Source organism: Sphaerodactylus townsendi, linkage group LG01 (assembly GCF_021028975.2).
Source record: "Sphaerodactylus townsendi isolate TG3544 linkage group LG01, MPM_Stown_v2.3, whole genome shotgun sequence".
Taxonomy (NCBI): Eukaryota; Metazoa; Chordata; class Lepidosauria; order Squamata; family Sphaerodactylidae; genus Sphaerodactylus; species Sphaerodactylus townsendi.
The window spans coordinates 102,626,688-102,651,269 of NC_059425.1; the positions used below are offsets into that span (position 1 = coordinate 102,626,688).

General features: G+C 38.8%; 1 protein-coding gene across 2 annotated transcripts in view; it reads left to right on the top strand.

The window, feature by feature from the left end:
* SHPRH (SNF2 histone linker PHD RING helicase) overlaps positions 1-24,582 on the top strand; it is a 58,153-nt gene that overhangs the window by 7,186 nt on the left and 26,385 nt on the right. For both annotated transcript variants that reach the window (XM_048489195.1, XM_048489204.1), the window contains 15 exons: positions 772-990; positions 3,744-3,822; positions 4,324-4,474; positions 6,278-6,383; positions 7,165-7,421; positions 8,849-9,520; positions 10,277-10,528; positions 11,532-11,610; positions 13,796-13,959; positions 14,051-14,307; positions 15,548-15,669; positions 17,241-17,329; positions 18,862-18,954; positions 23,615-23,722; positions 24,350-24,492. In XM_048489195.1, coding sequence (XP_048345152.1) covers positions 772-990; positions 3,744-3,822; positions 4,324-4,474; positions 6,278-6,383; positions 7,165-7,421; positions 8,849-9,520; positions 10,277-10,528; positions 11,532-11,610; positions 13,796-13,959; positions 14,051-14,307; positions 15,548-15,669; positions 17,241-17,329; positions 18,862-18,954; positions 23,615-23,722; positions 24,350-24,492 — 2,791 coding nt within the window. The remainder of the gene's footprint in view (positions 1-771; positions 991-3,743; positions 3,823-4,323; positions 4,475-6,277; positions 6,384-7,164; positions 7,422-8,848; positions 9,521-10,276; positions 10,529-11,531; positions 11,611-13,795; positions 13,960-14,050; positions 14,308-15,547; positions 15,670-17,240; positions 17,330-18,861; positions 18,955-23,614; positions 23,723-24,349; positions 24,493-24,582) is intronic.

Below are 24,582 nucleotides of genomic sequence, written 5' to 3' on the forward strand. Positions count from 1 at the left end.
TTAACATTCAGAACCACTCTGAACCTGGAGGTTCAATTTAGCTATACTGGCTAATAGCCACTGATAGTTAACATCGGTGAATTGGTCTGTTTTCCTTGTAAAGCCATCACTTTCATTGTCTCTTGCGGCAGAAAATTGTATGTTAATTATATTTGTGTAAAGTACTTCTCTATCTGTCCAAATTAATTTCATTGGATCACCCTGAAGTCCAGTGCTACAGAAAATGCTATGTCAGCTTTCTCCATACCTTGTACATTTCTGTGAAGTACTATCGTGATTTTTCTGTCTTTAGACTACAAATCTTTAGACTAGAAAAAGACTACAAATCTTCCTCGACTCCTACCTCTGCTTCTTTAAGATTTGAGCCTTAGGAGGACTTGCTGTCTTATCCCATGCTTGCTAACTTTACTTAGGACCCTTTGCTTAGATCATCAGGATTGTGCAGTTCTCTGGTTTTCAGCGGGATTTTATGCTTTCAGGTGGAAAAGGTATTGGTTTAGCCCTCCCAATTTTTATTTATCCAGATATTTATACCCTATTTTTCTCTCCTGATGGGGAGTGGGGAACAAAAAAAGTAGTTTACAACATTGTTCCCTCCACAATAGCCCTGTATTATGCAGACTGTGTGGCTGGCTCACTCAGTGAACTTCCATGGCAGTTGCGGGGGGGAGGGTTTGAGGCAGGTCTTCCAGATCCTAGCCTGACACCTTATCCATATTTAAGATGTTGGTTTCAGTTTATAGTGAATGTATGCTCTGTGATTCTTTTTAGATGTACTGGAAGACGAAGAAGAAGAGTCAGACAAAGATATAGAACGGCAAAATATTGAAGAGCTTTACGACTATGTGAGGCATATTCACCAGAAGGAAGTACAATTTTTGAAGGAGAATGTACAACATTCTGCGTTGATTCCTGTATTAAGACAATATCAAAGTGATGCTGTAAACTGGATGCTGCAACGGGAGAATTTCAGAAACATACCTACTAATGGTGAGTATCTGGAAATGATACTTTCCCTTGCTTCATGCACCAGTGAATAGAAAAGCAAGATGTGTTAATCCCATTCTCTGCTACAGCAAGGTTTGAAGATTCAGACAGACCCAAGACCTTCAGCAACTTTTAGCAGTGAAGAAAAGAGAGTATTATTGACAGCAGCTGTATCATTACTTATTTCTAGGAGTGTGAAATGAGAGATTGTCTGGGATCCAGAGCGGACAAATTTGTTTCCTAACCCAAGTGCCATCTGAATTCATACTTCCATTGATTTATTCCAGACTTTTCAGCTGCTTTTCAGCTGCTGGCTTTCATACTCATTGCTTCATGTTGAAGATGTTCATGCTTTTTCTACAAATTTAACAGAAAAGTCAATCTTTTGTGACTAATGCAGCTAGGGCACTTTGCCTAACAAGATAATACATAACTGCTTTAGTGAAACTCACACTGTTTGAATCTTGTCAGTTTTGGAAGAAAAAAATTGATATGACTGAAGTTGACAGTAGTTCTGCAGGATGAGTCCAGATGTTCATTCAGGCCAGTATCCTATTTTTTAGGATACTGACAGCAGATATGTCTGGAAAATCCACAGGAGATAAAGGCTGCAAGTTTCCCCAATATTCCCCCACCTCTAGTATGGGAAAATATTTTAAAAACCCTCCACTGTTTCCTCAGAATGCATGTTCTATAAAGCTTTATCAATCTTCCACTTGCCCTTTATAATTGTTTCTAACTTAAGCCCAAAATGTTTTAGGCTTTTCTTTTTTGAAAGTTGTTTTCTCATTTGATTTACTAAATTCCAGCTTCTGTTTAAAGGCTTTTTTGTCAAACTTGCAGCTGAAACTAGACTGAAACCCATAAAATTTACTACATCCATAGTCAAAAACCAGTTTAAAATGACAAGACTCCAAATTAAACATGAGAATAGATATGTTTAAATAAATCTAAGGCATTCTACAGGTTCATTGTCACTAACAACCTGGCTTCCTTACTTAGCATTTGCAAAATTAGGACACCCAGTGTCCATTCCAGGGCTACAGCTTCCTAGCATTTTAGTCTTGCGGATGAAAAACTGGTGTAAACCCATTTTATTCAAGATACTGACCCCAAAGAACCCTGCTCTTTTTTTAGTTTGCCCTGTGCCATTTAAATCGGGCCTTACATCCGTTTTGCCATGTACACTGTTTTATTTTAGAATCTAGCTAATTATATATAGAGCCCCCAGGAAATCCTGTCCCTTCTCTTCAACTTCTTGTCTGTATACTTATACATATTGTTGGCAGTTTCCTGGCTAGTTTTTGCTTAATTCATTGAGTTATGCTAGTGGACAGAAAATAGTTTCAAGTTACAGCATTCTTAAATTCCACTTGGAATTTATCAACCAGGATGCTGTGTCCCAATTTTGAGCTTTGCACCATTGATGTGGAAGCAGATGGAGCATTTGAAAACCTACCTGTGAGCTCTGAGGGGCCAGTTTCCAATGACCTCCCGGTAATGTATAGCTGTTGTTTCACCTTGCAGATCACTAGGAAATTAAGTAAATAGAACTAATGTAGCACAGTAGATAAGAGAATGATCTGTAAGCTGTGTTCATATCTAGCTTTAATCATAAACTTGCTAGGTGACTATAGGCAAGTCATTTTCTTCCAACTCCCTTAATCTCATATAGAGCATAAGTATGCCGATTTACCTTTACAGGGTCCTTCTATAAGAACTGATGCTTGAATAGGCTAATCCAAAGGGTGGGGGGGGAGTGTTGGCTGAGGATGCTGCTGCAACAATACCTCCAAAAGCCAATTGGCAGTGCAGGTACCAGGAGAGAAATAGAAACTCCTTTCCCCTGAGGAGCACCCATAGGTTCACAAGACATATGCCACCTTTTTGGTGAAGTACGTTTGCACTGCTGAAGCAGGGTCTTCTCAATCTGAAAGTCCTTGCAGCCACCACACAGTTGTTTGGTTAAAATAAAAGTTGTGCATAATTAAAAAGATAAAAATTGTCAGGCCTTAATGGAAAACTCTTCCAAGCTGCTGCTTCTTACCCTGCTTGAAGCCCCTGCTTACTATCTGAAAGTCCTTTGGGAGTCGACTAAAGTCTGCTCTGCTTCCCCCCTCCAGAAATGACCACACTGGCACGCTTCCTGCTGCACAGGAGCAATGCCATGGAAGAAAACATCTAGGTTCCTAGGTTCCTGCACTGTGGAGTTATGCAGTGTCCTGTTTCCCCCCCCCCCCACCCGCCCCCGCTAAGGTAAGTTCCTCTGTGCTGGTGTCCATGCTATCAATTCCCACCAGCATCAGCACAACTCTCCCGCCACTTCCAATGCAGCTTCAGCCTCACTCCCCTTGGGTTGCGGCCTTAGAATAATAAACGGTAGCATAAAACTGCGTAAATGCTTGTTCATCTATAGTATTCTTATAGCTATGGTACTTGGGTACATTTTATGTTACAGATGCTTAAGAGACAAAGGCGGATTCCACATGGGCCAAAAACAGCGGCGTGAAAACGATGTGAAAACAGTGTAAAATGGTTTTAAACGGTGTAAAAGGGTTCACACTGTTTTCACACCACTGTTTTTGGCCCATGTGGAATCCGCCAAAGAGATATAAGAAGGGTAATGTGGAATATTAGAAACGGGTTCCTCAGATTTGAAGTTTGTGCACTCTTACCTTTGAAAAGGCTGGGAGTCTACATTTAAATAATATCTGCAGCATGTGCATGTATCTCATTTGTTTTCTTTCCCTCAATAGAAAATGCCCTTCACTGCTTATGGAGAGAGTTTATTACCTTAGATGGACTAAAACTCTACTATAATCCTTTTACTGGCTGGTAAGGATTATTGGTTTTTTTAAAATATAGCCAAAGAGCACACGATTCAAGCAGTTTTAGCAAATGCTGAGTTTACTATTTCACTACCTTCTTTACAAAAATATTTGATTTTTGTGTGAACGTTTTAGATTAAATAATGAAAAGCAATGTACCTGTTTTTTAAATATTTCAGCAGGGAAAAAGGAAGTCATCATGATGGAGATGGCAAAGGTGTAGATTATTGGCATAATCATTGTCCCGTCTTTCTGTTTCATTGACAATATTTGGACCATCTCTTTTAAAAATATATACTAGGATTAAAGCAGCTGTATGAAGGATTTTGTTATGACTTGCTTTTTGATATTAAAGACAGAATAGTCTGCTTGTTTTCTAACAGATATATTTAGAATCCCCCCCTCCCTTTTTTAGAATGGCAATGAAATAATTTCCTTCAGTGAAGTTTGCAGTCAGAAATTTTTCATATGTCTCAGCCTCCCTGGTAAACCAATTTTTGGTCTTCAGCATTATCCGTGAATGCCCGGTTGTGGGGCCTCAGTGGCCTGGAGGAATATTGGCAGATGAGATGGGTCTTGGGAAAACAGTGGAAGTATTGGCTCTCATCCTAACACACTCTCGAAAAGATGTTAAACAGGATGCTTTGAAGTTACCTGAGGTGAGAAATCTATGATAAATTGTGGATGAAAGCATGTTTTCTCACTACTAAGGGGCCTTTTCTTTTTTAAAAAGTTAATACTTGTACTCTGAAATGCCTTCTGAATTTATTTATGCATTGGGATTGACAAGGTAAATACATCTTGTATGGCAATTTTTCTTCTTTTAATATTGATATTAAGGAACAGAGTTTTGTTGTGAATAATAGCATTAAAAGATCAGAATATTGCTGAAAGCATGATTATTATTCTCATAAACTTTGTAAAAATATTCTAATAAGGAAAAGCAATGGTAGGAAAAAATTAGCTTTTGCAAGAAGCCAGAAAAATCCTAACTTACCAGTATTTTAATATTCTTCAGAGTAATAACAGCAAGATATGGATAATCTGAGGTACATTACTAAGTGTTGTTATAGAACACTGGTTTATCCAGAATGCTCAATTAAATGGCAATGCACAAAGGTTAAGCCCTTCATGTCAGCCAATATCCATTTGTACCCCTGACATGGGTTTTAATCTCTGCGTGTTAACAGCGCAAATTTTTTTTGCCTTCCATTGTTATAATTTTCACATAGGTAATTGCAAGATGAGCGATCATACAATGCAGGCTGTAGTGCTTTTCCATGGTTGATGATAGTATTAGGGCACAAAACCTTTCTTTTAAAAAACTATCATTGGTGAATGTTGTTAAAGGTTAACAAAAGGCAGAATATTAAGACTTGGAAAACGTTTATTTTCTTATTACACCTTTTAATCCTCAGACTTTTACTTTCTTGCCACCAGTCTTAATTGTGTGCTGGAGGTGAAATAGTAGAATGTATGCCATTGTATTGGTGAAGCAATCTTTGCAAGTGCACTGTCCTTTGACACAAATAGCCCCTCTGTGCTGTCTGGTTGAGGAAAATGTGTTTGGGGGAGGGGCAGTTATGCAGTAACCTTCCTCCCTTGTTCCATGGTTCTAATCCAGGTGGTTTCCACAGGGTACAAATATAACGGGTTGACGAAGGAAAACATCCTGGTTTGGGCAAGAACTTTGCATGGGTCCCTTCCCCAAAGCAGGATTCACCCATGATATTTCCCTCGACTTGGTTTTCCAAGAATTGCCAAAATCGCAATCTTTTTGAAAAATCCCAGGTTGAACCCACTACTGAGGGAATGGCACAGGTGCCAAACTACTATATTTTTCCCTCCTCGCCACACGTTCTCCCACCTTACATCATGTCAGTTTCATTTCTGCTGAGCTGACCACTGGTGTTATAGCTCACCATTTCAGAAACATCACCCAAGCATATTTTCTCTCCATTTCATCCAAATGTGTACAGCAGTGGATTCGCAACAACTGTTTCCTTTCCTTTTTATTTTTTGGGTGCTCAGAGTATGTAGCTAGGCAGATATACACCTTTGGATGTGGATGGGACATACTGTTTATCTCCCTTTTTGGATCCATTATTATTATGCTGTGCAGAATCGACCCCAGATTGGGCCCCTGTGGCACTTCTAAATGGAATTGTCACAGGGAACATGCAGTTGAGGTATACTGTAAGTCCTTGTAGTCAACACGTGTAAAATGTAACATCTACTAAGTTTATAGCTTATGTATAAACTATAAAAATATGTGTGTGTGTGTGTGTGTGTGTGTGTATGTATGTATGTATATATATATATGTGTGTGTGTGTGTGTGTGTAAACATATCATTGATGTAGCTTTCTTAATATCTGGGAATTGCCATTAAAATACTGCTTATTTGCAAGCAGTTCAGCGCTGTCACTGAGGTTCCATCTAACTACTTAAAAATCTCTATCAGGGTTTCTTGGTAAATTTCTTCATTCCACCACAACCCACTGAGGGAGCTGAAAAGAAATCCATACAGAAAATGGAACTTAAATTGAAGGAGAAAGTACAGTATCCTAGTAAGTATCACTCCACAAATATACTTTAATATAAGAAGTGTTAAGGAATACATGCAGAAGAGCTAACTTATTGTTGAAGCCTGTAACTTAAGATCCAGTCTTTACCAGTAGATAGGTGTGTGCAGGATGAATTGTGAAGTACACTGAGTAAAATCATAATGTGCTTCATAATTGTGATCACTCTTGACGACTGAATTTTTAAAAGCTTGTTGTGTGTATGTCTCTTTTGTGCCATCATAGTTCAGCACTACATAGTACTTGCTGTCCCTTGTCCCTATGTTCTCTTACACCAGTTCAGACATAATATTAATTATCAGGTCAGAGTGCAATAGTAAACTTAAATGTATTACACAAAACTATCAATTGTTTCAGCCAACAACAACAAAAGAATCGCAATACTGGCAGCAATAAAGCAGTAGAACAGGTATAAAAATGAGTTGATCTAATTTTTCTAAAGATTTACTTTAAAGATTAACATAATTTTTAGATTATACAAAAATGAACAAAGCAATTAGTGGCAGCCACCAAATTTTCTCTTTACATTTGCTGATCTTTCATGTATATTTATCAGTTCAGAGTTGATCCTAAATTGGTTAAGATTCTATAATAGTTTGAAATATTATGAGTATCTTTTCATTTTTGTTAATTTAAACTTTGTAATAATTGATTATAAATGGAAATTAATAGAAACCCAAGTATAAAATTACAGTTACGCCAGTGGTTTTTAATTATAATTATTATGTTGCAGTCTCTTTATTATTCTGTTCATTTCTTTATGCAGGTTTGCGAATAATGCTGCTAACAGCAATAAAGGAAATGAATATAAAAAAGGGAGCATCCATTTTTGCTATTTTTAAGTATGTCCATGCTGTATACAAATATGACATCCAACGAAACCGTCGAATTCTTAAAAGAACTTTGGAAAAACTAATTGCAGAGAAGGTAGTAGAGCAGGTCAAAGGCCATGGTCTAGCAGGCTCTTTTAAGTTGGGCAGAAATTACAAAGAACAGAAGTTTTACAGTAGACCCAAAAAACAGGTAAGAAAATTAGAAAATTAATTATTTTTTAGATAAGGAATAATCTAGATTTTACAACATATATAATTATTGAGCTTTACGTTGAGACTGCTTTGGGAGGAATTTCATGCACAGCAGCATGAATGGGAGTTCACAGCATTCATGGGGCAATGGCTATATGGGAGGTTTTATCTGGTCTTCCCACTGGAAAATTTCCTGCACTTTCCTGACTAGCCATAGATCCAAATTTTGCTGTCAGGTATCTCTAGAACCATCCGAAGGTGCTTTGAAAAGGTTGAAAAAAACTTTGACTAGTTTACACCAAGAAGAGCTGAGTGTGGCCTTGATGAATGAGGATGGGTGCTGATACATAAAATTGAAAGTGACGTCTTTAGGTATAATGTAATTTGATGGATTAATGAATCAGAATGCCATCACACTCGAAGTGAGGCTGTATCCTCCACCACCACCACCCCCCCCAAATATATTTCTTTACTATTTGTTTACAAAATTTGTATCCCACTTTTCTGTCCTTAAAAGGGCCGGCAAAACAGCTAACAGTTTAAAACATATGAGATAAAATTACATTATAAAACCATTACAATAAACTCCTCTCTTAAATATAAATCATTAAAACAAAATTTAAAATAGTTAAAAAGAGTTAAAATACATACAAAACATAAAACATTGGTTAGGGAGGAGGTACCATTGAGAGAATGCCAGACAAAAGAAAAAAAGTCTTCACCTATTGGTGGAAGATGACAGCAGATGGATCTCACTGAGGGGACAGTTTTAGAGCTTTTGTGCCATGACCAAGAAGGCCCTCCCCCAGGTTGCCACTCTCAGATGGCTGACCCCCCTGAAGCAGGGCCTCTGAAGATGACCATAATGGTTGGTTACTTTAATAAAGGATTAGGGAGTCCTTCAGATATGTTAATATCAAACCATATAGGGTTTCAAAATTCAAGACCTGCACCTTGAATTGTGCCCTGAAACAAATTGGAAGCCAGTGTAAGTGGGCCATGACTGGAGTGATATGGTCACTACAACTAAGTATTAGGTTGTAATGATGCTGAATTAAATAACAAAAGATGGAGTGGTGCTGTAATTTTAAAAAGTGGTTTAGCGTGCATATTTTACAAACTTGTTGAAATAATTTAAGATGCAAAAGATGCACAAGCCCTAAATATGTATGTTATTCTCATTTAGCTTCATCCCCTACGATCCAGATCTTTCAGTTCAGCTGTGTACATGCACAGTGTATCAAGTTCTTGTTTCCTTTCCCAATGTAGTTGCTCATGCCCACCTTAAAATGCTCTTGGTGATATGGAGGAAATGAGCAACAAGGAAGTGCTGTCTGTCCTCAGAAGGATGACTAGATGCCAGTCATAGAGTTGGCAATTTGGTCTGAATACATTTGTTTGTTTTCTTTTTTTAAAAAAACTCAGAAAATAAGTTCAAATCAGATCCAGAAAAAATCCTTGCAGGAACAGAAAAGTAAAACCAAAGAACTGGAAGATCAGGACACATCCTCTGCAGGCGTTCTTAAATCACCTCTGCCGGCAGAAGAGCATGATTACTGTACAACCAGCAAATATAACAGAAGTGCAAAACTGGACCCAAGGAACTGGAAAGCTGAAGATACTGAGGATAGACTTGTGGACCCAGAGTCTACTGATTTGCAGTGCCACTTGCTAATTTCCGAAGACAAAGCATGCGGTGTTACTGACATTTCTCAAAACTCTGAGGAAGCTGGTGAGCAGAAAGAAGAACAGTCTCCTGTCTCCCAAGGTCACACTAGCACTTTTGTACAACATCCTGGTTCCATTTTTCCATTCAACACGTCTGACTACCGCTTTGAATGCATCTGTGGTGAGCTTGGCTTAGTTGACTATAAGGCGCGTGTCCAGTGCCTAAATTGTCATCTGTGGCAGCATGCTGAATGTGTGAACTATAAAGAAGAAAATCTGAAGATCAAGCCCTTTTACTGTCCACATTGCCTTGTGGCCATGAAACCAGTTCCCACAGGAGCAACTCTGATAATCTCTCCTAGTTCTATATGTCACCAGTGGGTAGATGAGATCAACAGGCATGTGAGATCATCCTCCCTTCGAGCGCTGGTAAGATTGCTTCACTGAAAGGAGTGTCACATGTGTTATGGTCTTTGCTGTTTAAAAAGTGCTTTAAAGGAGGTACAGCAGTTAGTCGCTGAGTGGGTGGAGTGGACATATATACCCATCCAAGTATTTTGCTGTCTTGTAAATGTAATACGTATCAGTTTAGCAGTATTAATGTTCTTGGTAATCCTTAAGAGCTTTTGAGAGACCATTAGAAACCAGAACGTTCTGGCATTTGTCAGTAAATAAGTACAAAATTGTAAAAGGTTGGGTTATACATCTTGGATATAACGTTAAACTAAACTCCATTTCTGAGATTCATTTGTTTGTCTTATTGTAAATACCCCGTGTCAGACCCATTTTGCTAGCTGAACTATATTTCTTTAGTTGGATTGAATATGCAGTACTGGGTTTACTTCTTAGGATATTCGGAAAGTGATTGCTTTTTTCTTTCATGAATCACTTGTGTCCAAAATGCCTTTTCTGTTTTCTCAGTCAATTTTTTTATCCCATTGTCACTTTTTAACCTAGTGTTCTTTAAGAATACAGAGCTGTTAATTGTATGTAGTCACATATTTTTCTTTCTGTCAGATAATTGCATTTTTAACCATGTTTACTCAGTGCTATTTACTCAAAACTTTCATTGTGTTATTAAAATTTATTTGTAAAAGTGATCTTCAGTGGAATGCCCGCCCCCCACGGGAAACCTCCTAATTGTCATCATTTACACAACTGTGGTTTGTGCAAACACCCCTATAGGTTTATCAAGGAGTAAAGAAACATGGTTTCCTGCAACCTCACATCCTGGCAGAGCAGGAAGTAGTGATTACCACCTATGATGTCCTTCGTAGTGAGCTGAACTATGTGGACATTCCTCACAGCAATAGTGAAGATGGCCGCCGGTTCAGAAACCAGAAACGGTATATGGCCATTCCCAGCCCCTTGGTAGCAGTGGAGTGGTGGCGAATTTGTCTGGATGAAGCACAGATGGTAGAATGCACCACAGCAAAGGTGAGAAAATCTCTCCAGCTGAACATGAAAAGCATTAGATGTTAAAAAAACACAAGAAGTCTACTTTCCTACCGTTTAGTACACAGGGATATAAATTTGCCCATGTTCATTCTTCCAAAGTGACTAATGGTCTATTTTTCCTTGGAGGTGCTTGCTATAAAACATTTTCCCTGTTGGGGATTTGACTGGTTATAAGCGACTGTCCTTTTAAAAAAAAATTACTTAGCATAATTTATCTGCCAGTTTAAAGAACTAGGTCATCATGCCTTTTGCACCACTTCATAGTTTAAAGCAAGATGTTAGTTTAATGCCCATCTGAAGAGGCTCAGAGTGTACCCTTGGGTTTAGAAACTGTGAAGCTGTGTCTGCATTGACTAAAGAGAAACTTGGCAGGGGGAGACTGATGAATATTTTCCAGTGAACACTTCACTGTCAGGATAAAATATGTTTTGTCAGGCATCTGGGAAGCAGAGTGAGAAAAGATGCAGGAGAAAGGGATCCAAGGAAGAAAGGAAAAGAAGGCAGAGGGCGAGGACCTGAGCAGCAGGAATTTAGTGACAAGGTGCGGAAGGGGCAGAAGAAGGGAAGAACTGAGGACATAAGGCAGTACTGGAAAAGGCTCTTTTTGACTGATGCACAACATGTTGGAAGTTGCAAGGAGACTAAATGCTAGGAAACTGGAAAGGAAAGTGTTCTACTTGGGGGAGTGGTTGTGAATGCTATTTCAGTACTTCAGTTCTTTCAGGTGTTTCAACCCTCAACAATGCACACTGCTGAATCTCTGCTTATGGGCCATGCAGCCTTCAGGGAAACTCTGGCCTTCACTTTCCTACTTGAATGTCTTCAGTAGACCAGAAGTAGGAAGTTACTGTCTAGTTGAACATGCACACTTCCCCAAACATGCACACTTCACTGTCCACAGAGTGCTGAATGACATCATGAGGGTGCTGAATGACATCCTAACTCTTGTGAACTTTCACTATATTTTGTTATCTTTTATTAGGCTGCAGAAATGGCTCTCCGTTTGAGTGGAATCAATCGTTGGTGTGTCACTGGCACACCTGTGCAGCGAGGATTGGAAGGTGAATAATGCAGCTAATCTTTTCCCTCTGTCAACAAGTAAACAGTAATTTTGAAGGGTAAAACATCAAGGGTACCGTTGTCCATTGTCACTTCTGAACAATCTACATGAGCAGTCTGTTTTCCAGTCTTATACAGAAGCTTGTTAAATATTGGCTAAAAAACCCTAGTTTAGAACTGAAATTTTTGACTTTGTTCTTTGAAAAGCAGTCTGCTATGCCGTATCACAAAACACACAAAACAGAAGATCTCATCCATTCTGAAAGAATATTACATAGAGGGTTGCTATGTCAGAAGCCAAAAACAGCCTTAGGTAGGTGAAGTCACTTGTGGGGTTCTTTAGATTCTTCTTATTCATGCATGCTATTATCTCATTTCCAACCAATTTATTTTATTAGTTCCAAAATTTGTACTCCCCTTTTTCAAAGTATGAGGTGACTAACAAAACTTAAAACAAAAAGATTAAAAATTCAAAGAAGTCACTATACTGAAATCATAAAACCAATAATGCTGTGAACTAGAGCAGAATAATCTGGTGACATCTATGGTAGCACTATAACTCTTCCAAGTTGTTTCAGGCCCCACACATCAAGCAGGCCACATAATGGATTTAATCTTTGTGGTGGGTATGGATCTGGGCCCAATTCATAGGCATGTAGTACCATGGTCCAATCACTTTGTCTTGAAGGCCCACCTAAGCCTTGCCAGCCCTGCATAGGGGGCAAGCAAATTTGCACTCACTTATGGAGACTTGTGGAACCTTTAGGATTCTGGAATGCGTTTCCAGGAGCAAAAGGAACAGCCTACATGCAAGTGCGGGTTCATGCATGGATCCAAGACACACACACCTGCTATGAATGGCCAAAGAACCAATAAATGGGTCCTGAGGTGATATGAGGCAAACTGTCAGGAAAGCCAGAGAACTGATTGCTTTTCCAGGGCTTGAACAAAGAGATAGGAGATGTATGAGGGGAGTAGTCAGGACCCTAGTGAATGCCTGGGCTATTCTCCTGAATGCTGGGATTGATTGCTGGGATGGGTGCAGATAAGTAATGGTCTTCTCAGAGTGCTGATTAAATCATCCCAGGGTGACGCAATAGAGATAGGTAGCCCCATTGTCCAGGTAGGCACATCTTAAAGGAAAATTTTCGCTTCCTGCCCAGGCTTCATGCATAAAATGGACCCCAGAACTCTCTGAGAGGCATTCGTTTTGTGGGGAGCAGTGTCTTGTTCTTATGCCAGTCTTTGGCACCCATGCTATCATGGCACCCCTTAGCAGAAAGAAGGACTGCTTACATGATGTGTCACCTACTGATTTGTTCATTATTTTCATGACCAGTTGTCATTGCTTTCTGACTGTTGGTCACTCATCACTTAACATCACTGGATTCCTTCTGTAATAAAGTTTCATTACTGTTACACTCTAAATCTACCCCTCCATGTTGTTCTCCACCACTTCTCCCAGAGTGTTCTTCTCTGCTATTAGCAGATGAGATTCCATGCTGCTCCAAAAGCGTACCATCTATCAACTCAATCCATTTTCTGAAAAGGGATTTGGTTAATAAGAAGGATGGTGGTCCTGGATCTTAGACATCTTAAGTTTTTGCACATGCCTAAGGCCATGATGCTTTTACTTTGAGGCATCCTGTTATTGTCAAGGAATGTTTGGTTTGTGGTTTTTGACCTAAAGGATGCCTATTTCCTCATATTCATTCAGAAATCCTGCAGAAAGTGTTTAAGGTTTCAATATGGGGTACCTTTTATCAGTATAATGTGCTACCTTTTGGTTTTGCTACAGCCTGTGCAACCGTACGAAGTGTATGTCAGCTGAGATGCCTTTCCAATGATTAGAGATTGTGCGATTTATCTCCATTTAGATATCTCCATCTAGATTTATCTCCATCTTATTTGTTGTTTGTTGGTTCATCCTATCAATCCTTGGGGCATTTGGCTTTCACCTCCCAAACATTAGCTTACCTGGTTGGCTACTTAACACTGCAAAATCCTGTTTAGAACCTACACAGAGTATAAAGATTATCAGGCCAGTGTTGGATTGCGTTGATTTAAGGCCATTCAATGTGTAATCACCATATTTTCTAATAATAGATTTCAAAAGGCCATCCACTTTGAGACGCTTTAAAGGTAGAGAGAAGCAGGTTATAAAAACCAATTCTTCTTCTTTCACAGATCTATACGGATTAGTGCTTTTTCTTGGAGCTGATCCTTACTGGGTAAAATATTGGTGGGATCAACTTCTGTATCGACCTTACTGCAGGAAAAACCCCCAGCCTCTCTACAACTTCGTAGCCAAGATAATGTGGAGGTCAGCAAAGAAGGACGTGATTGACCAAGTAAATACTTATGTTCTAAGATGGTTTTCATAGGTAATGTTTTTTTCACCTAAAGCTTCAGTTGTCTATTTATTGTTCCCTTTGTGCTTAGATTCAGATTCCTGCTCAAACAGAAGATACACACTGGCTTCACTTTTCTCCTGTGGAGAGACACTTTTATCACCGTCAGCATGAAGTGTGCTGCCAGGATGCTTTGGCAAAATTAAGGAAGATTTCTGATTGGTCCCTCAAGCTTAGCAGCCTGGATAGGAGAACAGTTTCTTCTATTCTGTACCCTTTGTTACGCCTGAGACAAGCCTGCTGTCATCCACAAGCTGTTCGTGGAGAATTCTTGCCTCTGCAGAAAAGGTTAATTTTATTGCTGCTCAAAGTTGATCTGCACCTCTAATAATTATTTGTTAACATTTATCTCGGTGCTCATCTTTGTGTAATCGTTCTAAAATCACGGTGCCCAGCATCAATTAAAATCCAATTAAACTTCACAGCTTGATCTGTAATAGAAATAATAGTACTGAGTAATTAATTAATGCTTTTAAACCCTATAAATTACTGGTTTCCACACTTCGGTTCTGGAGACTTTCAGTAAGAAATGTGTTGTTGCTTACAAGTTCTACTCTAATGGCTTCAGAACTGTTAATAGTATCAACATGTGTTTTTGTTGGGGCGGGAGGGGCGCAGCAGCACGCATTTGCACTAGCTTTTTCCGTATTAGTGTTGCTACACGTTTAAGGACCGTATAGGTCAGACAAAGCAGCTCAAGCATGAAATGTTCTATCTGTCTGTCCAGTAACTCCATAAATATCAGTGGAATGTTCATGGGTGGCAGTCCCATAGCAACCGCAGTGGGAAGAGTACAGCAACAAAACAAGTAGATCCTATAAAAAGCACCACATTTAAAAAGGCTGCGTCTATGCATTTTTCTTTTCAGAGCAACCAACCATTCCTACAGCAGGAAAGTGAAAGAGTTCATGGGTATCTTTTGTGTCGCTGTGCACAAACAAAAGGACTCCCAAGTGCCAGGAATTTTGACTAATAGAAAAAAGGCGACAAATAGGGTGCCATTGACTTTATCACACCTTTACATGGTTATCAAGCTGGTTTGTGCTTGCAGAACACAAAACTGCTCACTTTTTTAGAAGATTGAATGACTGAAGGTCTCTTAATAAATATGTATCTTTCTTAGAGCATAACTTCTGGAAATGTACATTTTAACCTTCCTAAATTCTTTTCAGCCCTTGTGCTAAATTAAGAACATTGATTCCCTTTGACTCCTTTTTTCACAATAATCTCACGCTGTTGGCCTTAGTTAGTCATAGCACTTTCCTCTCAGCAGTCACTGTCGCCTCCTCCCACATCTCTGATTATTTATATGAAATGCTTCTGAATAAAAACAGCATCTATACTCCTTCTGCCTAACAATTGGCAGCCACTCGGAAATAAACGAATGTTAACGATTAGCAGTCCAACAGCATTTTCAGACATTAGCAATTGGAAGCTGTTTCATTCATTGCAGTTTTTAAGGGGGGCAGTCTTGTGGTCTCTGAAATATCCTGTGTTCCCTTAGTTAATGTTTGGGTTTCTGTTTTAGCACAATGACTATGGAGGAGCTTCTAACGTCGTTGCAGAAGAAATGTCGGACAGAATGTGAGGAAGTTCACAGGCAACTTGTCTGTGCTCTGAATGGCTTAGCTGGTATTCACATAATTAAAGGTAAAATTAGTACAACATAATTCAGGATAGACCTTATAAGTGTGTTCAGTCAATATGATTAATGACACTTTCTTCAGAAATTGGTCAATTTTGAACTGACTTGATTCACCTAAGATTAAATAGACTGTAAGGCTGGCTACAGTGACTTGATATTAATATTCCAAAATGTGCAGTTGTGAGTGATTTGGGTTTGATATCAAGAATTTAGCTTCATCTTGAATATAATTGGTGCATTAAAAAAATATGCTGGCTACTGGATCCAAGCCAGCCATTGAGGAAGGAAGAGGGTGTTCCTGGCCAGGCAAGGTGGGAGGCAACTATTCAGTTCTTCTCCCCTGCTGTGCTGTTCCTGAGGACTCCCTGACAGGCAGATCAGGCTTTGGGGGGAGAGCAGATGGTAATCACAGTAGACTAGGAGAATTGGGAAAGCCACATTCTGTGAGTAGAGAGCTCCACAAAGGCTCACTATACCCAAGCTAGTGTGCTCTGCATTAGTTTCTTACTCATGATTATTATGGCAACTTTTCTTTTTCATAAGCCTCTTAGAGATCTTTAATTTTTTTAAAATACAGATCAAATAATACAATGCCAATAAAAATTCATCCACTGAGTGAGTTCCAGTTGTATCTCCTACAACTGTCAATCTGTGATATGTGTGATAGTATATTCTTAAAGTATGCAACGCTGACTTACTGTTAAGTCCTGGAATGCTATTTGTCTCTGTTCACTTAGTCCCTCAAACTAAGCTTTGTAAAAAGAAGGTATATTTATGCCCTGCAATTCTTTTTTTTTTAACTAACATAATTTATTTGGAGTTGGCTGCAAGTGGCAGGTTATATTACGCTGCTGGCACTGACCAGCAGAGGGAAAAACAAAAATTACTGTGTTCAAAAGAACAGCTTGAAGGAGCTGGAAGCATAATTGGGTTCCTAAGCATTTATCAGGTACTATGTATTGTAACTTAGGGTAAACTGGAGGAAAAAATTCTGTATTACCTAAATAAATATTTAGGTCTAACACAGGACTGTTTACACTTCTTCCTATACCACTTTAATGTTTCTAGTCCTTTCCTAAGTCAACAAATTATTTTAATAACATTGAAACTTATCTAGAATTGATTAATCATTCTGTCTCTCACATACACATACTGTCATGCTCTTTTTGAAATGATGAGATAAATGAAGTGCATAATAATAATCAACAGTACCCTTGCAAAAATTAAATAGAAGATACATGAATAATAAACAAGGCCATTGTCAGCAGTAAAAACAAAAAAGAGTTGGTTAAATGCCTGTTAAAAAAATTGCATTTCTTATGAAAGGAAATCAAGAAAATACACTCCTGCTTCTACTGAAATTAAAATTCAAGTAGAATGTTTTAAACTGTTTTCACAGTGAAATTTATTCTGTGGTATAAGGGTTTTTTTTAGTTTGCTTCATGAGTGAAACACAGTTATTTGTAATTAAAAGTTTGCTTAAAACAAAGCCCTTATGGCCTTGTACATCGGCTTAAAATAGACATCTGGCACATTGAAATCCCACTGATCTGTCTAAAATATTCTCATTTTTCAGGTGAATATGCATTGGCAGCAGAATTGTATAGAGAAGTGCTGCGTTCCTCAGAAGAGCACAAAGAAAAGCTCAAAACTGATTCATTGCAAGTATGTACACAAGCTCTGAAACTGCTGTTTAAACCAGTGCAAAAACTTTGAAAGTCTTGGGGACTTTATTTCCTTTTTATCTATTTCCTCATTGTCACGAGACATCTAGGCATTGTCACTAGGCACTGGAATCATACTCTTTCTACCTTATTGCCACCTGCTATTCCCTACAAGAGGTTAACTAATTCATTTATTAGAAATTAAGTGCAAAACATGAATGCATACTATAAGATATGAGTTAACATGAACTGAGAAAAGGAACCATCAAGTCCCTGCCTGTGTGTATTTTGTAAGTATGAATTGTGATTTATAATTGAAAACCATAAACAAGTGTATTTATTCTCTTAATTCAGGATCCAAGAACCAGTGGTGTGCTGTTAACAGTATAATTAGTGGTGAGCAGTTACCGTTGGAGTGTACTTTAAACACACACATGCAGGCATTGTGTGATACTACTGATGTCATTGGATTTAGAGTCTAATAAAGTAGAACCAGATGGTTGGGGTGATAGAAGTTCTGCTGTAAAGGTCTGCAATGAAAATGGTCAACTATTCTTCCATTCAGACTAATTTTTCTGATCACCTCTAAGTGACCATTTTATTTAATGGTTAGTTTGAATGCATTGAGATTATGCAGATATGAACTAATCAGGGTCTGGAGGAAAGGCATTTATTTTGTTTTCCACAGTGGTACCATGTTTCTCTGAAAATAAGACAGTGTCTTATATTAATTTTTGCTCCCAAAGATGCGCTATGTCTTATTTTCATGGGATGTCTTATTTTTCTGTGTTCTGTTCATCGGGCATGCTTCCAAACAAAAACTTCGCTACGTCTTACTTCCGGGGGATGCCTTATGTTTTGCACTTCAGCAAAACCTCTACTATGTCTTATTTTCAGGGGATGTCTTATATTCGGGAAAGCAGGGTAGCAGTTCTCAAAAGTGATCTTATTTCAGGCTCTTTAGCCTGGAATGACAAAAATTGTATGCTGTTGCAAAATTATTTGATTGCATTTTTCTAATAGTAAATTGTATATCTTGTTCTGATTATTACTATATGGTTATATCAGCCTTGCAAGGCTTGAGGGGTCAATCTACTGCTACCCAGGATAACTGCCCATCCTTGCCTTATCTCACTTCCACTTACACGACTGTTGGCAGCCTCAGTACATCAGAAAGGGGAGACCATGTGCAGTGTTCTACTGTGTTGTTCCAACCTGGAAACTCATTAGTCTCTCCTACCTCATTTGGAAGGGAGAGAGCATACGAGCAAATATTTAATTGCAAGACTGGTTTATGGCTTAGTTTCTGGTATCAGCTGAAACTGTAAAAAATGTTGCTGTGCCTTCTCTCTGTTGCATATTCTTTTATGCTGAATAGAGATAGTAATGTTTATTTGTGATAATATAGCTATAACTTCAAAATATGATTTAAAAACTTGTTTATTTATATGCCATTCCCTTGGTATGAGAATCTAGTAAATTAAACTGTTGTTGTTGCTGACATGACTTAGCTTGCCTTTTATTAACACACAGAGGCTTCATTCAACACACAATCTGATGGAACTCTTGGCAGCAAAGCATCCTGGGATACCCCCCACCTTACGAGATGGCAGACTTCAGGAAGAGGTGATTTTAAATTTATTGTGTGTATTTAAATTCGTGTTAAGGGATGCTTTCTGTACAATAGCCAATTTAGAAAAGATAATAATGTCTATTGCTTCTGGGTTTATGACAGATATTCTTACAAGTTTTGACATGTATACAAAACCTGAGTTTCATGCAACTGCCGCATTTCAGGTGCGTTATGTGGTAAGGCATTATGTGCCTTCGATGTCTTTACACTAATGCACAGAGCATGGGAAATAAACAAGATGAACTTAAACTCTATACATGGCTAAACAAATACGATATTATAGGCATCACTGAAACTTGGTGGGACGAGTCTAATGATTGGAATGCAATAATTGAAGGGTAAAACCTATTTCAGAGAAATAGATCAAACAGGAAAGGAGGAGGAGTAGCGTTATACATCAGGGATGATTACGGTTGTGAGCAGGTCCATGACTTAAATCCTGGAAGCCATGTTGAGAGCATCTGGGTAAAAATTAAGGGAGAGAAAAACAGCAGTGATCGCATTATGGGGATCTATTACAGACCCCAAGCCAGACTGAAGAGTTGGATGAAGCCTCAGTGGAACAGATGACAAAACTTTCAGAAAGGAAAGAAGTAGTAGTAATGGGAGATTTCTATTATTCTGATATTTGTTGGGAGTCAAACTCTGCCAAGACTATCAAGTCCAACAAATTTCTCACTTGCTTTGCAGACAATTTCATGGTCCAGAAGGTGGAAGAAGCACAAGGGGAACAGCTATTTTAGATCTGCTTCTAATCAATAATGATGATCTGATTAGTGGAGTGGAAGTGGTAGGATCCTTAGGTGAGAATGATCGTGTTCTCCTGGAGTTTGTTGTACAGTGGAAAGGGGATGCTAAGTGTAATCAGACACACATCCTAGACCAGTGGTGGCGAACCTTTGGCACTCCAGATGTTATGGACTACAATTCCCATCAGCCCCTGCCAGCATTGCCAATTGACCATGCTGGCAGGGCCTGATGGGAATTGTAGTCCATAACATCTGGAGTGCCAAAGGTTCGCCACCACGGTCCTAGACTTTAAGAAAGCAGATTTCAGTAAGCTTAGGAAACTACTGGGTGTGATCCTGTTGTTAAAAATACTAAAAGAGAAGGGAGTGCATGAAGAATTTGTTAAAAGTGACATCTTGAAGGCACAATTTGAAACAGTTCCAATTAGGAAGAAAAATGGGAGGTGTCTAAGGAAACCAGGATGGATGTCTAAAGAACTTTCAACTGAGTTAAGATATAAAAAGGACATGTACAACAAATGGAAAAGGGGGCCCACCCTCCCACCAAAGAGGAATTCAAACTAATAGCGAGGATGCGTAAGAAGAAAGTCAGATCAGCTAAAGCTCACAATGAGCTCAGGCTTGTCAGAGAGGTTAAAAACAACAAAAGATGCTTTTTGGGGTATGCCCATAGAAAAAGGAAGAAAAAAAATAGGATAGAGTCACTGAATGGAGAAGATGGCATTCAGGATGGAGAAGAATGCTAACACCTTCTTTGCCTTGGTCTTATTTCAAAAAGAAAACAGTGCTCATCCAGGGGAAAATGAAACAGAAGATACAGTAGGGGAAATTCAGCACAGAATAAATAAAGAGGCTGTACAGGAATATCCGTCTACCTTAAATGAATTCAGATCTCCAAATCCTGATGGGTTACATCCCAGGGTATTAAACGAACTGGCAGAAGTAATCTCAGAATCACTTGCTGTAATCTTTGAGAACTCCTGGAGAACAGGAGACGTCTCAGTGGACTGGAGGAGGGCTAATGTTATTCCCATCTTCAAAAAAGGGAAAAAAGAGGACCCAAACAATTACCGTCCAGTCAGCCTGACATCTATACCAGGAAAGATTCTGGAGCAGATCATTAGACAACATGGAAGAGCTCAGAAGGGAATACTGTGATCACTAAAAGTCAACATGGGTTTCTCAAAACCAAATCATGCCAGACTAATCTCATATCTTTTTTTGATAGTGACAAGCTTGGTAGATGAAGGAAATGCTATGGAAATAGCATACCTTGATTTTAGTAAAGCTTTTGACAAGGTGCCCCATAATATTCTCGCAAGTAAGCTAATAAAACATGGACTGGACAATGCTACTATTAGATGGATTTCTAATTGGTTGACTGACCAAACCCAAAGAGTGCTCATCAATGACTCATCTTCATCCTGGAGAGAAGTGACTAGTGGGGTGCTACAGGGTTCTGTCCTAGGCCCAGTGCTATTCAATGTTTGTATCAATGACTTGGATGATGGAATAGAGGGCATGCTAATCAAATTTGCAGATGATGCCAAATTAGGAGGAGTAGCTAATACCCCAGAGGACAGAGTCAGGATTCAAAATGACCTGAACAGGTTACAGAGATGGGCCAAAACTAATAAAATGAACTTCAACAGAGATAAATGTAAGATACTCCACTAGACAGAAAAAATGAAATGCACGGGTATAGGATGGGTGACACCTGGCTTGACAACACTACATGTGAAAGGGATCTGCGAATCTTAGTAGATCACAAGCTGAATAAGGAGTCAGCAGTGTGATGTGGCAGCCAAGAAAGCCAATGCATCAATAGATGTACAGTGTCTAGATCAAGGGATATAATAGTACTTCTCTATTCTGTATTGGTCAGACCTCACCTGGAATACTGTGTTCAGTTCTGGGCACCGCAATCAAGAAGGAATGGGTCAAGCTGGAATGGGTCCAGAGGAGGGCGACCAAAATGGTAAAAGGTCTGGACTTAGGGAGCTGGGTATGTTTAGTTTGGCAAAGAGAAGGTTAAGGGACGACATGATAGCCATGTTTAAATATTTGAAGGGATGTCATGTTGAAGAGGAAGCAAGCTTGTTTTCTGCTGCTCCAGAGACTAGGACAAGGAGTAATGGGTTCAAGGTGCAAGACAAGAGATTCCATCTGAACATTAGGAGGAACTTCCTGGCAGTTAGGGCTGTTCGACAGTAGAATACATTTCCTTGGAGTCTAGTGGAGTTTTTAAACAGAGGTTGGAGGTTTTTAAACAGGCTGCACAGCCATCTGCCAGGGGTGCTTTGATTGTTCCTTCAGGGCAGCGGGTTGGACATGATGGCCCTTAGGATTTCTTTCAACTTTGTGATTCTATGTAAGCCACAACAAGCTGCAGAAGCTAGTTAATGGCTTCTTAAGAGAGGTATCATGTCTGGCTTTTCCTAGGCTCCTTCAAGCTACCATTTAAAAAACCAAACTATACATTTCTCCTTCTCAGACATCCACTGAATTCGTCCTGATGAGGCTTGTTCTTATATGCGTTTAAATCAACAGAACTTGCTTTAAAATCTGGGTGGAAGAAGTCTGCATCAGTTAAAGTAGACCTGGGAACTGAGAAGTTCAGCAGGGTGAAGATCTGCATACCATGGATGATGATGTACATTTGAGTTTTTTGGCAAGGCAGAAATTAATGCCAGAAAGGGATCATTTATTGAGCAGTAGAGTACAAAGTGTAGGGACTATGCCTTCGTGATGGAATATCTGCTTTGCATGTAGATCTTATGTTTAATTCTGTCATCACCAGTTAAAGAAATCAGATGATGATGATGATAATAATAATTATTAATAATATAATAGCCTGCCTTTCTCACTGAGGCTCAATACAGGTTATCAAATATGAAAAGAATCTCGAGTCAAACAGCAGAGACCTTCAATTAACAATGTTAACAATGCAGTATGTTTACAGACCTGGAAAACAATGCAAAGAGGGTTACAAAGGTAGAGGACATTGCAGTAAAAAATGGGATGTGATATGTTCAACAAATACTCCTGTAGACTACAAAACTATCTTTGTAGAATGACCTCCTCTTGTGTCTTTATTATATTGCTATTCTAATTTCTTTGTAAAAATGCCCTCCTGAATATTTCTGTTTTATGCATTATGTGAAATGATAGATGTATGGAAGACTCCCTGGGCAACCACTGCCAGTCAGAGTAGACAGTTCTGACCTTGGTAGACTAGCGATCTAACTTCATGACAGCTTCATATGTGCAGTTAAAGGAAACAGATTGAAATACTGAGACACAGAATGAGAACTGAAAGCTTAGACATAAGTTAATTAAGGATTAAAATGGAAGTATGTTTATGTTTTGTGCTGTCATGTTTCTTCTGCCTTTTGGCAACTTTATGAATTAATGACTTCCTGAATGCCCTATCATTAATAGCCTTGCACAGGTCTTGCAGACTGAAGGCTGTGGCCTCCTTTATTGGAAGTATACTGGATTCCTTAAGTTTCCTGAAATACTACTCAAGAAGCTGGCCAGTCCCAAAGTTGTGAATAAAGTTGTCCTCAATCCATGCTGAGTGCCGAGAAACAAGAACCAGCTACATGGGGCTTTAAGCTCAAGTTCTTTCCCCTTTGAGCTTTCTGTACACACCAAATGGCAATTGCCATACCCATCCTTCAGGCTGAGCATATGTGTTGCTTGCTATTGTCGTTTCCTTTGTGATATGTGGAAAGTGCAAGAAATTATGTGGACTACAACAGCCCTAGGAGTCTAGAGTGCTGAAAAGTATGGCAAGGGGGAGTCAACTCATCCATCTTATCTATATTTGAATGTTTCAGAATTTTGGAAGGGGTATTTATTTGAGCAAAGGAGACTGACTGACTAATCATTTTAAATGCAGTGTGAACAACTTCGACAGCATTATATGAGTAAATCAAATGCAGAAGTAGCTGAAGCCCATCAGGCTTTGCAACCAGTGGCACAGACAATCTATGAACTTCAGAGGAAAGTAAGATTCCACTAAGACATTTGATTTTTGCCTTTTGAATATACCAAAAATGTTTTAGTTTAACTACTTCCATAGCATCTGGAAATAGCACTTAAAATATATCCCACAAGTTGTACTCATTTGTGCATGGGGGGAAAATGGCCTTACTGAAACAGGTTCATTGGAAATGAAGTCCAAGGGGGTCATCCCTTGGATCATTTGTCCGTAATTTGGCAAAAAATCTTATCTTTCATCTGTGTTGGATCAAATATGCTTTCCAAGGTGGTTTAAGAGTTTCAGTCATTTTTATTGTTTGATTTTTCTTTTCTTTTTATGGAGCCAAGCAGTTGAAAAGGGAGAATCGAAAGCTTATTTTCTAATAAGTTTTGTAGAATATCTCCTGATCTGCAAATGTTACTTAGGTGTGTTTGTGTCTAAAATAAGATCTGATGCTAAATAAGGTGGCTGAATGATTGCTATTGGCCTGTGGGAAAATATATTTACTTGAAGTTTGTGATTTCATTTGTTGCTTGAATGCTCAGCAGTTTCAAGAAAAGTATGCTCCTGATTCAGTGGGGCAGAATATTTGTAGAGGGAAAAATAGTTGTGAAATGTTATTTATCAGCTCATTTTCTTTTCTGCAACTAGATACGTTCCAATTCACCTTGGTGGCTTGATGTGATCCAGTCAGCAATACAATATGCCATTGATGAGGAGCTTATTCAGCGGGTGCAAAACGATCTAACTAGCAACTATAAACAGCAAACTAATAAACTCTCTATGGCAGACAAGTAAGACAAGACCAGCAGGATTTCTCAAGATTATTTTTTCCCCCTCAAGTCTTGTCCATTCATGCTAGTAGACAAATGCAATAAGTATTT